Below are 18,144 nucleotides of genomic sequence, written 5' to 3' on the forward strand. Positions count from 1 at the left end.
AAATTTACATCCCAAAACTGTGCAAGGCATCTCCTTTTCTCTTACAATGAGCATAAAAAGTAGCACTATGGTTTCCAAAACCCAAGCCTTATCTCACAAGAGCTTCAATACCAATGCTTCTTTTACCCTCCAAGGTTTCCCAAACTAGCTTTATTGCTTCCTTAAGAGTAAAACCATAACACCAAAAGTATCCTTGAACTCTAGCACTCCAAAACAAAGAGTGATAATACAATGAAGCGTGTAACGAGAGAGAGACCAATGTACTCCAGTCCTCACATCTCTAATGCGAGTGATGATTGAATCCAAAATCAAGTATTTATAAATGACTCTCTCCTTCCGCTATTTATATGAGAGGTGAGGGAGGTCAATAATATAATAGTGGTCTCAGTTCACTACAAGCAACCTACCCACAGAAGATAAGCCCACGTGTGAAGCATTCCCTCTACATTTGGCACATGTCAAGCTCCATGGTGAAGACATCCAACAAGCAAGTTTCCAAGACATGATTGCTCCTAAAGCACGGTACAGTGCTCCACCTCCAACGTTCCTCTTATACTCTCCACTCCTTTGGGTCCATGCCATCTACATGATCATTCCCTCAACCCAAACATCTCTAAGTCAAGGACAAGCAACCAAGCCTCCCCATGCCATCCAAATCTCAACACCCTACATTAGAATGCCTGACTATCCTCCTCCAAAACAAGTTACAATCCAATCAAGCATGCAACCCTCCATGTGCAAACCATTAAAAGGTCACCAAACTCCATAGGTCTCCAACACTCCAAGGAGAATGACACAGAAGGCCTAACAATCACTAAGCATGCCATGTCTCATGTATATATCCATCATGACATAACCAAGGATTATCCATACACATGTACCTAACATGACATGAAGCACTCGCATAGGGTAAACATTTTCATAGTAACCCTAATAGCTAACACTCCCTCTTTATATGGAAAGTGTTTTTCCAACACTAGTTCTCCCCTAGCATCCTAGGCTTTCCTTCAATTAAGGGATTTATTAGAAAGAAAGCAACCTACAACTCTATAAGAATGTAATCAAGGGCTACAATGCCCTTATATATCTTACCTCTCAATAAATGATAATGAAATGTCAATGCACTTAGAGCAATCATGAAACATGAGATTCTCAAAGAGATTGATAGACTATGATTGTCATAATACACAACTATCAGCTCCAACTATATATTTCCAAGCTCAAAAACCAGCTTGTCAAACCATACTACCTTACAACTTGTTAAACATGCTACTATAGACTCTACTTTGTTGAACAAGTGTAATAATTTCATGCTCCCAGTTGAATCAAGATATCAATCCCAAGCTAAAACCAAATTTGATAGTGCCCTTCCCATAATCAACATCTCCAACTCACTCTTAATCACAAAATCTATAAAGTAATAGTCCATAACCTCCTATATATCTTATGCCATAATCAGTTGTGCCTATCAAATCCATGAGCACATTCTTCATAGTCACCCAAGGTCTCTCATGGAGCAATCATCAATTGGCTCACTATCTTCACAACATAGTAGTTATCCAACCTAATATTCACAAGATACATCAAGGATCTAAGCAATTGTTTGCAAAAAGAAGGGTCATCCAAATCAACTTCATCAAAAGTGAACCACAAATTTGATATCATGGATGCGGTAAAGGGTTTGTAATCATGTATTTTATATTTCTCCAAAAATCTCCAAAAGTGTACTTCCCTTGCCCAAGGAAAATTGTTCTAGGGTCCTACTAAATCTTCAACACTAGAAAATAATGCAAAAGACCAATATCCTTCAAGTCAAATTCACTTCGAAAACTTTTTCTTACACCACATAATGAGCTTTTTTGAATTACCTTTCGTGATCAAATCATCCACATATAGAACCAAGACAACCAAATCAGTTTTAACATATGAATAATAGAAACTTGAATTAAAAATAATCTTGGAGAACCCCGAATTAAGGACTCATCAATCACCGAGTACCAAGCTTGTAGTGCTTGTTTTGACCCTAAACGAATTCCAACCTGCAAACATGGATGTCATGCCAATGCACTTGAAAACCTCTATGTTGATTTACATGTGCTTCTTCATCAATCACGCCATTCAAGAAGGAAGCCTTCACATCCATTTGATACAAGCACCTTCCAAGGCATGTTACTAAGGCAAGAATGATATGTATAGATGCATACTTGAAAACTAGTGCAAATGTCTTGTCATAATTGACTCCCTTTATATGAGAATCTTGTTGCCACAAACTTTGCATTGTATTTTTAAACACTCCCCTCAATTGCATGTTGCCTTTGTACAACCACCTAGAATCAATCATTGACTTCACTTATGGTTTCAGTACAATCTTCCAAACATCATTATATAGATGGAGTTATACACCTTAATCATTGTCCCCTACCACTACTTAAAGTTAGAAACCTCATCCAGCTTCTCAATAAAATGTACTAGTGCCACATGATCAATGAGTAACTTGTAAATGCCACCATCATGCACACCTCTAGCCAAAGTCCTTCAGCTTTCTAGACTATAATCACTTATAGTACATTGTTTCCCTTCAAATGCAACTCTACATTTATGATTTGCCATACAAGAAACTAAAAGAAGATTTTTCTTCAAACCAAGAACAAATAGAAATGCCATTCAACTCAAGGACATCACTTGATGGTTTTCAAAAGGAAATGGATATGAATTATCTCACGAGATAACTGGCATCATCACCCAACTCCACACACATTCCTCCCTCTTGCTCTTTAATCCTATTGAAGAGTGTCATGTCATAAGTCATATGTCTCAGTGCCTCACTATCCACATACATGCAACACTTGACATTGTGATAGAAGATAAACAAGAGGCCATGGACAAGGCAATGTCAAGCTAGGATGATATGTCATCCACTCCTACTATAGTACATGTACTCCCTGCAACCTGCCTCTACTACTTAGCGTTACTCTTCATCTTCTTTGTATACTAGTTGGCATAATGTCCCATCTAGTGACACCTTTACATTTCACCTTGCTCAAATCCATCTTTCCTGGATTTGAACCTTCATTTTTACTCTTCTTGTATCCTTTCTTGCTTACTTTCCTTGTCTTTCCAAAGAAGGCTAAATCTTCTACTGGGGTCAACTGTACCCAAACATGAATAATGAAATAACATAGCCAGACAGATATATTTAACCATGTCCAAGATATCAATATATTCAATCATAGTAGACCAACCAAGCAAAATATATAAATAGGTCAAATGACACGAATCCATCACTTTCTCTACCATATGGCAGTGTGGTCCAACAGGAGTTTTTTTACAAAGAATGTTTTTTTAATCAACAAAGTTAACTATCGCAGGTAATATAGGAAAGAGTTATCAACTAGCCCACCTTTTTGGTTAAACCTTGATCCTCTCCCCAATAAGACTTTCATTTTATTCAACATGACAATGTATACTAAACCAAAATACAGAAAATATGTATTGGCATGTACACTCAAGGAAATCATGGATTATGAGCATGCAAGTCATTTTAACTTCTAAAGTAGGCAAGTCATTTAGAATTACCAGAGCCACTAGAAAACTTTGTAATGTTTGAAACCCCCTGAATACCATGGAACAAAAACAAAATTACTTAAGACTGGATACATTGTGGTTATTCTAAACCAAATAGCTATCTCTAGTGCTCATTGGCATGCATCATCTTGACCACTGAAGAATAATGCACGTGCCAATAGTTCAAAAAAATATAGTACGACGGACAAAAATTGAATTTTAACGAGCCAAGCCAAAACTACACACTATGTGTGTGTAATTTGCAATTCTTGATTGTAGATAAACCCAGTATCAAGTGTAACTAATAGCTGTAACATAAACTTGGTCAAATGCTCGGAAAGAAAACCATGTGTGAATTCAAAACCATATCAAATTTACTTTCTGTTGATGTTGAGGGCAATATAAAGTTCAAGGCATTTTAAAGCTATTGCGACAATTAAAGATGAATTATTTTTGTAGATCAACAGCCCGTGGCCTCCATAACCCTAGCCTGTACTTGTGTGTAAACCTTAAAATTAGTTTTCTCTGCATGAGAAGCAAACCAAAAAGGGTTAGCAACAAAAAATTGTGAACATAAACAACCAACAATTTAAACCATGTTTCTCCCATCCTTTACAGAAAAAAATACATGCACATACACAAGAAGTTCATCTTAATCTGCAATGAAGCATCCCAAAAATAATGGCAAAGATAGGTCACAAGTTTGTGATTCAACCAAGATTACAAATATTCTTACCACACACCGTCAACCATATTGCACTTCAATTAACATATTGCAGGTAAGTAGTTATAGCATATTCCCACTTTTATACCATAAACATATGAATTCAAGTCTACACAAATAATCATGCCTACCTAACATTATTGCAATATCTAAAACTCAAATTTGCTTCCTTTCAAAAATAAAATAAATATTCTGATAAATGGCAATGACAAGTTTTCTACCTCTCAGTTATGTTCCACTTCAACTGTCATTGATAACATCCTGGATATGGAAAATACATTTGGAAAAGTTATTTAATCCAATTTCCTAAAAAGACAAATTGATATTGATTTCCACATTCAAAGCCTGAACCTAGGCCATTAAATCCCAACTGAGCATATATTTTGCACCCTTCAAAAATCTGAACTCAAATCATTGCATCTGCACCAAACAAGCTAGCAGCCAGGAACCATAGAGAAACTACCCAACCTTGCCAGTTGTTACAGACCTATCTTCAACCTCTGTTAACAGTATGTAATCTTTACAGAAGGAAATCCAATATAAAAGACCCCAAGATCCAAATTCATCTTTGCAGCAGCAACCTCAACTCTCCATCTGAATAAACTAACTAGAAAATTGTTCACTAAGAACAATATATTTGTAGGGTGCAGGAATGCTTTGAAGTTTGCCCATTAGCCATGACCAAAAGATTATGCATAAACTCAATATGCTTCTCTATGATTTAACCCTCGCAAATAGGGTCAGCATGGGTGTGAGCCTGGTTGAAATTCATTTCTTGTATTGTAGCAACGGAACTAACTTTTACAAAGTGTTCATGAACTAAAGGTATCCATCTTGTAGGTCAGTCAGCAAAATTAATTATGCTTTTCCATAAAAACTGTCCCAATGCAATCCTTCCATGCAATCTCACTTTTTCATCTATCATATCCCTTCCATGGAGACTGCTCACAGCTCCAACTTTTCCCTCGAATATCCCATAAATAAATACTGTCAACAAGCAATCTTGTCGTATTTCAGTTATCTCTAGCCACATTTATAGTATTACATGAAGTTTTCTCTAAGCCTCTTTCTTGACTTTAACATACAAAGAAGAAGCGTTATTATTTTATTCCTTTCAATAAAAACTTATTCTCCTAACCTGAATAGGTTTCCTTGTGAGTTCTAGTTAGTGCTTTGTGTTGGGAATGGTGTAATCTTCAAATGTGGCTGTGGCGACCCATTTTATATCATTAATGTATGTGGCTAAGGCAAATTTCTGCTCATTTATGGTAATAGTAAGTTATGGTAAAGACTGACCTAGTCAACTCATATGTTGGCCCATTACCCGTCTTGGGGAGGGCACCCTACCTCTTGAGTTGTGTACATATACACTTGAGAGTCTTATGTAGATTATAATCTTGTGATCCATATTGATCATTCCTAAGGGCATCACTCTCTAATAAAGTTATTTATCCTCAAGAACATCTGTACCATTGGTGTTCTCTATTATTTATACGCTAATCTCATTTTTGCTCAGTTATTCTCTCTAGAGCACTTATGATCAGCTCTAATGCTGTTATTTGGGGGTTATCTTGGGTTTTATGCACATTTCTCTCTCTAATGCACTCTTGCTAGGGCAACTTTTCTCTCTATGGAATGCACTGCCCTAGTGCTATTATTTTCTTCTTTACCGAGTATTTTGGGTTTCCTGTTGGGTTCCCCTGATCCTCGCTCTATTATGGGAACTTTAACATGGTATCGGAGGGATGTGAACATTTATCTTCTCATTTCACTGCTGGTGGGGGTTTCTTCTTGGCTGTTTTTTGCAGAGATCAGAATTTGCAGGGGAAGATTGTGCTTACAAAAAAATGTTACGGGGCTTGGAAAAGAGGGTTTCCAGATCCATTCTTTTTTTTCTCAGCAGCTGATCCAGGGGATTTTTGACTAGTGGCATTGCCCTAGAGGCTGAATAACTAGGGTCTCCAAATCTGATTTGTTGAGCAGCAGATCCTGAGATTTGCTAGTGGCGTTGCCCTAAAAGCTATGGAATTACATTTCCAGCACTGAATTTTATTCACATCTGATCTAGAAAATTTTGACTAACATAAGACAAATATAATTGTACTAGTGTTCAACAAATGTAATACTAAAGTAGGTCAACGAGACTCTCTACAAAAATGACCCGTCACCATACAAAGCAAGAGCTCTAAAGTGGCTCCTATATAAAAGCAAGATGCAGAAAGTAAAATAGGAGTCTAACCTACATCCGGGAAGGCCAACTCTGAAGATCGAGAGACGATCTGGGAGAGAGATGTGAAAGGTGAGTGGATCTAAAGTCTCTGATATCAATGGCACAACCCTCCCCTGTTCTACTGAAACTATCTCTCCTAACATCTGAGGCCAAATGGAGAAAGCTCAAAATAGATGTATATCCGGAATAAGAATTGGAAGAGAACATAGACATGCTACTGCCTAAAAGGGAGAACTAGGTGCTATAATCTAGAAGGCATCATCTGGCTACCAGTCTATCTGTTAATAAGAGGTCTAGTCTGGCAATGCTGTTGGGGCCTCACAGAAGTAGAAATAGTGCTGAGTCCACGCTAATTGGAGGTTAGGGACATGAGCACTATCCATCTACTCTATGGTGCCCACAGTTGGGAGCACCATAAAAAGTGAAGTATCCACTAGGTGGGAGCTAGTCTAGGATGTGGTTTTGGTTGGAGGATGAAAAAGCAGAGGCAGAGAGCCTTCTCCATGTATAAGGCCAAGCACCTCTAGTCAGGGTACCTAAAGAAACTACCAAGTGTGTGGAGCTCTGCCACCAAACAGTGAAACCGTCCTCAGTTCTCATAGTAAACTAGGCAATGGAATATGAAGCGCTACTCAATCTCAACCTCTCAGAGCTGGCATAGTCGGCAAATCTTGTCAAATCAGTCAATCTGGTGGTTCATCTCAATCCACGCTCTACCAGAGCCTACTCTGAACTAGCTCAAGGGGATGCAAAGAGTGTGCATCCAATGAGAAAGTGTGTACTAGAATCAAACAATAAGTCCATCCCTCAAAGCCATTAAGTGCTCAGCATAGAAGGTCATCTTCTAATGTAACCCGCCCTAATGGATTATCAAGTGACCTATACAAACGACCTGCATATATGATCACTGATGGTCTTGTTCATTTTTTCTCTAAGAGGTTAGAGGAGGCCCGATGTGGCTACAGACTATCTAAATGAAGGAAGAGGGTCCAACGTGATACCAGCAGATGCTAGGAGATCCAAGACCAAACATTGTGTCAAGCCAAAAGGGTTAAGCGAAAACTCTACAAGGACAATGGGCTGAGAAACTATCTACCTGCATCTGATAATTTGGTGAAGGAGGATGATCTGTACTCTCTCTACTAAAGAACAATAAGACTCCAGTAAACTAGTTGAATTTTGTAACTATGGTCAGTCTTCATAATTATTATTTTACTCTCGTGTTATTGTGTGGTTCTCTGTTTATGATCCTTATGGTATTTTGTGATTACAGTTGAGCTTCTTTGTGTAATTATTTTGTGATAGAAAAAGATTAACTTACTAAAGAAGTAATTATCATTACAAAGGATGCCCCAGTTTTTCAACATGGTATGAGAGCTTATGGAAAAAGACAGCCCTAGAAAGGAAGTCTTCCTTCTTTCATTCATAAAATACATTGCTATAATGAACTCTGTTCCTGTTTGAAAAAGATGCTAAGCTTTCTATCTCAATAGGCCTGAAGCCCTAGACGTTGAAAAAGGTAAAAATCATTGCAGAAATAAACCTCAGGACCAAGGTTCTTGAGAAAAAGAGGACGAAACCCAAGGCTAAGGATGAATTTATCTCAGTTGAATCTCTATAAAGGACTGAATTTATGTGATAGACGAATCTCAGTCCAAGGGTTATCTCAGTCCAAGGGTTAACGAGGGAGGATTAATACCTCCCTAATTAAGAGAGACAGTTGCATTTTGTAACTATGCTCGGTCTTTATAATTATTATTTTACTCTTGTGTTATTGTATGGCTGTCTCTTTATGATCCTTATGGTATTTTGTATTTACTGTTGAACTCCTTTGTGTAATTACTTTGTGATGGAAAAAGATTAACTTAACTAAAGAAGTAATTATCAGTATAAAGGATGCCCTAGTTTTTCAAGAACTAGGTCCCCAAACCTCGAAACTATAAAAACCTATGGGCCAAACAAGGGTGTCCATGAGAGACATCTAAGATGATATGTCTTGAAAATGGTTCTAGAAGCATAGCCTCTTAAGAATGGCCAAGGATCCATACCCCTTGCTGACTCAAGGCTGAAATGCATGCCACAAACTAAAGTGAGGCCCTCTGAACTATAGCCCTATTAACCCCCCAGATTTGCTCCCTCGCAAACTGTAGGATTCATGGCCACCATATCTCATCATGCTGGAGTTCAGAGTCCTCGTGAGTTGATGATTCCAATGAGATTTTTTATGATTACATGCATGATACATTCTTCAGCAGCTCCAATTCAGAAACTTGCACGTCAGAGATGATAGTATATTATAATATTTGAGACCCTTGCAAGTTCACAATTGCAATGAGCTATTCTGGGGTGACAGGCAAGACATTTCTATTTTTAGAAGGGGCTTGCATGTCAATCTTGATTCCATATTTGGGCTCTTCACTGCAAATTGAGTCCAATGAATATAATTTCATGGACATGCAGAGACTTTCTGTTTTTTCCAGTAGCCATGCATGGGTAACACATGGCAGCGTGTGGTGATGACATATGGCGAGTTTTGGTGATGAAACGTGACATGCATGCAAGGCGACACATTGTATTCACAAGTGTCACAAGTGGCAGCATCAAGGTTCATGCATGTGGATTAGTGCACATGGATAACACTAGTGTCTTTAAGTTAACTGGAGCACTTTCTTGAGTTGACTGAAGACCACTGGAACACATTAATTGATTTAGGAGTGAGTTGGCACCCTCTTGGAGTTAACTGGATTGCATGCATGCGTGGAGTTAACGAGGTAGTTAGTTTGAGTTAACTAAATGCGTGCATCAATTAATAAGGATCGGAGAAAGGGCACTTTCACATCAATTTGTCGTAAGTTAGAGTATCTTCACTTGACTGAGCACATGCCTTGCCCTCTTTAGTTTATCATCAGTTGAGTTTAAATTATCTTCACTAAGTATCTTCACTAAGCCCATGTGCATGGCCACATCACCCCAGTTCACCCTCAGTTCAACTAATGTACATCTCTTGAGGATTAGTGCGCTTGGCTACTCAGCTTCACTTCAACACCACCACATTAATACTTCACTCCTCTATCATCAGTACATTATTGCACATCTCTAGTGGCTCAAAGCACATCGGGGAGGAAGACTTTAGTGAAAGGATACTCCACTCCACTCATTCAATGAGTGATCATAACTCTTCCCCACTCAAACTCATCAATGTGGATGGGTTAGAGGAAGAGTCTTGCATGGGTAATTCAACCTCATTGATCATTAAAGGGAGTGTTGAAAATTGTAACTAGGTTCGGTTTTCATAACTATGTGAAGAAGACAATTTATTTCATAAAAGAAAATCAAATTGTAATATGTCCCATTTGGACTTGTAAAAGGAAAAGAAATTTAAAATTTTCTTGTAATTATATTCGACTGTCCAAGCAGCCAAATCGACCCTCCCAATTGAACAAGTCAGCTCTGATGAAGAGGCACCTCGTTGTCATGTGAGAAACACTATATATTGGCTATTGTGCTCCTCCATTTGAGAACAAGTTTGGACATCTTCTGTAGTGGTTGTCTGTGATAGAATGTGATCTTCTATGGGGGTTTTTTGTGAGGAAATGCAATCTTCTATGATGTTTTTCTGAACTGGAATGTGAGCTTCTGTGATGATTCTCTATGATGGAAAGCGAGCTGCTATGGTGGATCCCTGTAATGACACGCAAGCACTTGCAGACCTATCTTTGTGATGGCATACAAACTCCATGATTTATCTCTATGATGACTTGTGAAAGACATCATGAATAGACCTATGTGTTGAAATGTGTAACTAGGTTCGGTCTTCATAATATCTATTGTAATCATGATTTTATATATTTGATATTAAAGAGAAAAGAAATTTATTATTGTCATTCTTGATGCATTGGTTTCATGCTCAAGATAAATTTATATATAGGTCAAGCACCCATTGAGTGCTTCTAGGTTTGTCATGAAATTATGAAGTCAAAAGAGTCATTGTCATACATGTATGACCCCTTTGGGCAGGTTGTATCTTGTAAAGAAAATTTTTGTAAAGTCAAAAGTGTCATAAAGACCCTCCAAGACCTTGTCAAACTAGTCGGCCTACAAGAAGGATCAAGTCAGCCTCATGGACAGCAATTCGACCTCCTAAGAAGCCTATATGAGTGTAACACGAATCGGCGAGTGCTCACGAGTAAAAAACGGCTCGGTAGACAAACGATCCAATTCAAAACTCAACGAGTCAAACTCACATTGACCAAGTTTGACTCATGGTTAAGGCAAGTTTGACTCACGAGTTTGCGATTCTGCAACTTTTCCGTGTTTTTGCCATTTTATTCCGATTCCCAATTTCATTTAGGTCCGCTGCGCTCGTTGCCGCCAATTTCTAAACTAAACATTAAAGGGTTTCGGGTTACCGCATTTGCAGTTTGATGCTGCATTTACCACGGGCCTTGTAGGGACGAGCGACACTGAGGCATTTCCGTTTGCAGAGATGTTGCATTAGTTTGCAGGTAGTTTGCGGAGACTCTGAAATTTGAATAGACGTTGCGTTAGTTTGCACTGTGCAGTTAGCTCTTTGGTAATTAATATACACCGTGAACTGATTAATATACATCGTGAAGTGTCTATGTTCCATTTGTAAATGCATTAGTTTGCTTTAAGGCTTTCTAAGGTTCGACTAATCATCATAATCTTGCACACTTCATCTTTTGGTTCTAGTTTCATCATAGTTTTCTAATACCTACTCCCTATTAGGTGAAACGGTTTGGATGATATGTGAATCGTGATACAATAAGAACAGAGTCATTCTTGCTCCATTAGGTCCATAACTTTTCCTGCTTTCATGTTCTGGAAACTTGTGGAATATTGCATTTTCTGTGGTATCTCAACTCCTGTGCATATTTCTTCATGCCACTGATGTCTTTGTCAGCAGAACTTTAGTTCCTTGTTTCATTCAATGATTACAAATGACATTTGTGCATTTCCCCTTTTAGAATATTTTTCATCCCTGTCATGCCATATTGTCCAACTGTCCAGCTTTCAAGCAAGACAGATGCAATAGTCTAGACTCTATACACCATTGCCATTGTCAGTTTCAGAGCATAATTGGGAAAGGGCACTCTTTGCAATGATTTTTCACTGACTTTGGATTAAAGTATTTTGACACCCATTTAGTTCAACATGCAAGGTCGGTTCCTGACATGCTTTTGTGCAGCAGACCTTTATAAGATGGCTTGCAGGTGTTCTTTTATCTGGTATCTATGTAGAGGTCAATCATTGTTCATCCTTACTCTATTTAGACTCCATACTGTTACCGTGATATGTGATGCAATAAGAACAGAGTCATTCTTGCTTAAATGCTTCAACAGCATTGATTGATGCAAAAGCAGGTGGTCTTTTCTTCTATAAATTCGAGAAGATACTTATGGGGCCTGTGCACTATTGTTAAAACTTTGCAGAGACGCTGCGTTCCAGAATCCAAACTTTGCAGTTTGCAGTTGCACCGACGCCGCATTCCAGACTTTACAGTTTGCAGAGACGAGCGACATTGAGGGGTTTCAGGTTCTTACTGTTTCTAACTTTCTATCACGTGAGAGTTGGCTTTGGGATGGATTTCCATGCATGACTGGGCTTTTTCCTTCACCTGTTTTTACCATTGATCAGCACATAAATATAGGACAGCACATAAATTATCAAGCTTGCATATACATATTTGAGTCTCCATGGATGATTCAATAAGCACATATATGGAATTTTTAATTTTAATCTTTTATTGTCTTTCACTGTTTATAGGAGCCAAATTAAACAGAAGGTAGTGGGCACGACTCCAAATCTTAACAGAATCCACAATTTAAACACAAGTCCAAAACAACAACAATGGCGAGGGAGAAGGACTTTGCTTGGGCTTATTGTGACAAGATTCCCGAAGACCCCAAGCTCCTTCTTAAATTTTGCAAAGCGAAATGTAGTGGAGGCATTTATAGATTCAAGTTCCACCTTGCACAAATACTTGGCCATGATATAGGTCTTTGCAACAAAGTTGACAAAAATGTCAAACACCAAGCAACCTTGGCTATTGATATGTTGCGTCAGCATAATGCCAAGAAAGCAAAGCAAAATATTGAAATAGGAACTCTTGGAGTTGATGGTTTTTCTTCCGCTACCCCCTTGTCACCTCCCTTTGTTGAATCCTCAATGTCGTTCCCAAGTTTCCCACACATGCCTCCAAGTCCAAGTCAAACTAAATGCCAAATGAATCCTCCTTCCTTCAACACTGGAGGTGGAAACATAAACACCTTTTTTCCTCCCAGCACAAAACCCAGTTCCCAACCTACCTTGGATGCCACTGGTTGGAAAAAAAATATCCATAGTCAGGCAAGGAAGGCATTGCTAGCTTTTGGTACTATTCTAACATACCTTTCCACTATGCCAGAAGTCCTTATTGGCAAGCTATGATTGATGCAGTTTCTACTGCAGGTCCAGGGTTCAAAGCCCCTTGATCAAAGAGCCTTAGGACAGATATGTTGTTAGAGAGTGTTATAGATGTCATGCTTGTGCTCTCTGAGTTTCGTTCATCATGGGTAGCAACAGGGTGCACCATCATGAGTGATGGATGGACAGATCAAAGGAATAGAATTTTAATAAATTTCCTTGTATCTTGTCCAGCGGGCACAATGTTTCTCAAATCAGTGGATGCTTTAGACAAGGTTAACATTGCCCAACTTATCTGTGAAATGACGGAGGAAGTCGTTCAAGAAGTGGGAGAAGAACATGTTGTACAAATTGTCACTGATAATGCAGCTAATTATATGGTTGCTGGTAGACTTTTTGAGATTAGGCACCCCACTATTTTTTGGACCTCTTGTGTTGCCCATTGCATAGATTTAATGCTTGAGGACATTGGTAAGCTTCATTGGATACATGAGGTTGTGGAGAAGGCAAAATCCATAACCAAATACCTATACAACCACACTATTGTCCTAAACACCATGAGAAAATACATTGAAGGTAAAGAAATTGTTCAACCTGCAGTGACTAGATTTGCAACAAATTTCATATCTTTGCAATCTGTGGTTGAGCAAAAGATAAATCTGAAGAGGATGTTCTTGGGACCTGAGTGGATGGCATCTAAACATTCCAAGACCCTTGAAGGCATTGAAATTGTTGCACTTGTGTTTAATGACGGTTTCTGGAAAGATGCCGAAGAGATTATTGTTGTGACGGAGTCCCTTGTTAGAGTTCTTAGGTACTTCAAGTCTTTTAACTTTTTCATTTTTAAAATTTCATTTCAAGCTTCTTTTTATTTACAATGTTTCATATTTCTTTAAATTTGAATGCTTGAACTTCCAGGATGGTTGATGGTGACAAACCCGCTATGGGTTACATTTATGAGGCGATGGATCTCGCAAAGGAGGCCATCAAAAGAAGATATGGGGATGAGGAGGCAAAGTATATGCCTCTTTGGGACATTATTGATGCACGTTGGGATAGGCAATTGCATTCCCCCTTACATGCTGCTGGGTACTTCTTAAACCCGCAATATTTTTATGATAAGAGCAAATTTAATGAGGATGGGGAGGTTGGCAAACGACTTATGACATGCATGGAACGGTGCTTCCCTGATCTAGAATTTCAAAGTCGTGTCTTTGCCCAACTACAAGATTATAGGGCGCCATCTAAATTGTTTGCCTATACCAGCGCTATACGAGAAAGGTCTAAGATGTTGCCAAGTACCCAACTTGAAGGCTTCATCAATTCATTAAATTTGTTTAAACTTTATTTTGTATGTTAAATGTTTTATTAAATTTTCTTGTCTTTTTAAGTTTTTACTATTTAGTATTTAGTACTTCTACTCACAAACCCTTGCCACTTGCTAGGTCTTCGGCGGCAAAACTTTGGTAGTGATACGCTAGATTTGAAGAGATTTGCCATTCGAATCTTAAACCAAGCATGCAGTGCTTCAGGTTGTGAGCGCAACTGGAGCATGTTTGAGAAAATACATTCTAAGAAGCGCAACCGATTGACACAAAAACGCTTAAATGACCTTACATTTGTCCATTACAATCTACGACTTTGCAACAAGAAAATACTAGGTGAGAGCTTGAATTTGAAGGTTTCATAATCTAATTCGTACTTTAAAGTTCAAACTTCAAAGTCAAACTTTAATTCACATTTCAATGTCTCATCATTCATGATAATGACAGGTTTGGATCATTCACCAATCAACCTTGAAGAGATAGATTTGCAAACTACAAATGCGGCAGAATGGGTCCAATTAGAGGAGGCTCCTCTTTTAAGCCTACATGACTTGGAGAACTTTGAGATTCAAGCAAGCGAAGGAGAGGGAGGAATCGCTTCTAGTTCTCACTCTTAAGAATCTTAGACTCTTAGTTACTAATTTTTTTTATTAGTATGCAGTTTTTTGTAAACTTTTAGAAGCATATGCTTCTGCTTCTATGTAGTCACTGGTTAGGAGTTAAAACTCAAGACTCAATACTTTGGATCATGTTTGGACTCATAACATATATGAGATATTTATTCATTCATGATATTTTGGACATCTATTGACACTATGTATTGTTTGGACATGGATTTACCGAATATTAATGAAAAATGTTTTTTTTAATTCAATATATGTGTATATTTTTATTTATTGAATTCACCAATTTTTTGCCGATTTTTTCCCGATCCAATTAAAACTCTTTGCTCTTTTGCGTCGCCGATTTATTGTCGATTCCGAGTCTAGTAACATTGGTCTATATATAAGAGACATTGACCACTTGAAGATCATCCAATCATCTCACATAAAGTTCGATCAAGAAAGAAGAGACCTAAAAGAGCGGAGAAGAGGAGGACTAGAAGGAGGAAAGAAACGAAGCCTTTAAAAGTTGTTTTTGGCTTATCATCTCCTCACACATGCGAAGAGTAGGGCTACATCACTACAACAAGATCGAAGTACAGAAAAGAGCTGAGTTAGGGCACCTAAAGGTCTACTTTGCAAGCCAAGTTCCAAATAAGGAAGAATCAAGTCAATTGAAGGAGAAGGAAGGAAGAAATCACCATCTTTTCCACATGTGCGAGAACTAGGATTTCTGCAGTAGTCAAAAATTGTAGTCAAGAAGTTGTTGGGGTCGAAGTTGTCTAAGAAGTTGTTGGGGTCGAAGTTGTTGGAGAAGCTGTTGGGGTCAAAGTTGTTAGAAAAGTTGCTTGAGCTGTGAAAGTTGACTTGGTCTTGGAGGGGTCTTTGACAAGGGTCTTAGGCCTTGGAATTCATCATCTGAGCATTATATGAAAAGAGAAGAGTTTTTGTGGGTTTTCCTCTCAAGAGGAAAGGTTTTGGCCCTGGCTTACAGCCTACATTTTATGTCCTCTTGCCTCAGTGACCTTTATTGTTTGGTAGTTGTTTGATGATAGAAAAACAAAATAATAATCAAGTTGAAGAAGAAGCTAATTAAGTTAAGTAAAAAGACATCACAAGCAGTTATCAAAATAAGAAGAGAAATCACCTAATCTCGCTGCCCCTAGATTTCTTAACATGGTATTAGACAAAGGTTACATCAACAAGGAAAGGCAGCCTAAAGATGATCATCAATTGAAGAATAATACCAAAGATCATCAAGAAGGACTAATCCACTCATCATCTTGAAGAAAGGAGATAAGAAGCGTCGACGAAGACCTAAAAAACCCTAGCTCATTCAAAGAAGGTTTCTACACTTGAAGCATTCTTGGGAAGCTCACACATTCTACAATCATCTTCCAAGGAAGCAACAAGAAGCATTGCCATCATCATCAAAGAAATCAAGGTGATCTCCCTCACATTGAAGCAAAGATCACATCTCAAACATCTTTGAAGAAGATCATCAAGGAAGCAACATCATCAAAGGCATCAAGTTGAAGATAACATCATCTAGAAGCATATTCACTTGACAAGTATCTTTATATTTATGTCTGAATCTACTATCAACATGACTTCATTATGCAAGGAGAGCAACAAACTGGTTGGGTCATCAAATTTCCTTGCATGGAAAAATAGGATAGATTGGATCCTCATAGAGAATGAATTTATTGAATATGTTAAGGGTTCAATCTCCAAAAGATCTCAGGAGCAAGCTCAAGCACTATCAAAGTATATCAAAAGGGAAATAAGGGCTCAAAGAATCCTCAAAATCAATCAAGGATTCCCTCATCCCTTATGTAGCAAAGTTGGAGAAATCGAAAGATATCTATGAAAAGTTGGTAGAATTTTTTTCCGTAAACACTGCAGCAGAAGTTATATCATTGAGAACCAAATTATACAAAACGAAGGTATCTAAGGATGAAGGAATTCTTGGAAAATCATAGTTATATTAGGGTTTGATTCTCCTTTCTTGATAATTACTTGTGATTGTGTTGGCTTCTTTTGCTTCTTGATTATCTTATCTTTCATCAAGCAATTACCATATTATGTGTGTATGAAGATCACAAAACAAGAGACACGACATATAGGCACTATGCCAGGACAAGAAGCTCCTCGAGGGGAAAACCCAGTGAAGATAATTCTTCCTTTCAATAGTATTCTTTTAGACTCTTCACCCTAGACCAAGACCAGACTTTCCCTCCACACCAAGTCAGCCTCCCAAATCTTCAACCCCTTCTAGCAACGTCGACTAGGTAACAGCCTCCGGCAATAGAGAAACTTAGGAGACTTCGATCTCCCAATCCAAAACACGAAACGGAGAGAAAGAGGCACCAAAAGTTCGATTTTCTTCCTCTCCTTAGACTTCCCCAAACTCGCACTTCTTTTGGCTTTTGGCAACAAACTTCACACTTCTCCAACTACGCTTGAGATATCGAACTAGCTTGAGAGATGATGATCCAAATGACTTCAACTAGCTTGTATTTATAGGCTTCTTGTGGGTTGAATTAGGGTCCTTAGGCTGACTTGATCTCTCTTAGGCCGACTTGATGTGGAGGATACATAAATCATATTTGACTCAATACTAAACCTTTTTACATTATTCAAATGCCCAAGAAGGGTCTCTTTGAATGTATAATGACTCTATAAACTCAATATTAATCCTAGGATTCCACAATGAGGGCTTTGACTAATATAGTGATGACCCAAGCATGAAACCCATGCTTTAATAAGTCATTGTTACAATAATAAAAATCATTTTCTTTATTCCTTTGACAAGCACATTACATAATGACTCAAGTACATTAATGAAAGCTTAACATAGTTACATTTTCCAACACTCCCTCTTAACTAGGGAGGTATTCAATGTTCATAATGTACAAATACAATGGAAGATTTCAAACTATATGAACCATCAAGAACTTTAGGCACTGCAATGTTAAAATTTGGGTACCAGAGGACAAGTGGTTCCCTAAGGCTTTTGATCTTTGGCCTAGGGAAAAGTGTCCAAATTTATTTGTACTTTTCTCCTAAAGTGACTTTAAAAGTGGTAAAGTCAATTTAATTTAAAAGTGACTTTATAAGTGGTAAAGTTACATTCTAATTTAAAAGTGACTTTATAAGTGGTAAAGTTACATTCTAATTTAAAAGTGACTTTATTAAAGTCAATGAAGAATTAGAAAGTGAAAAAGTGACTATGGAAATAAAAGACTAAGTGGGTCTTTATTTAAGTGGGTG

The 18,144-nt window shown here is 38.0% G+C and overlaps 1 protein-coding gene across 1 annotated transcript in view; it reads right to left on the reverse strand.

The window, feature by feature from the left end:
• Positions 1-3,618: 3,618 nt before the first annotated feature.
• LOC149255925 (uncharacterized) overlaps positions 3,619-18,144 on the reverse strand; it is a 111,367-nt gene continuing 96,841 nt past the window's right edge. The window contains exon 3 of the mRNA XM_089460600.1: positions 3,619-4,089. Within this exon, the coding sequence (XP_089316726.1) occupies positions 4,012-4,089 (78 nt within the window). The 3' untranslated portion in view covers positions 3,619-4,011. The remainder of the gene's footprint in view (positions 4,090-18,144) is intronic.

This window comes from Pinus tabuliformis, chromosome 7 (genome assembly GCF_031772625.1).
Source record: "Pinus tabuliformis cultivar Carrire ecotype Pingquan chromosome 7, CPIR1, whole genome shotgun sequence".
Taxonomy (NCBI): Eukaryota; Viridiplantae; Streptophyta; class Pinopsida; order Pinales; family Pinaceae; genus Pinus; species Pinus tabuliformis.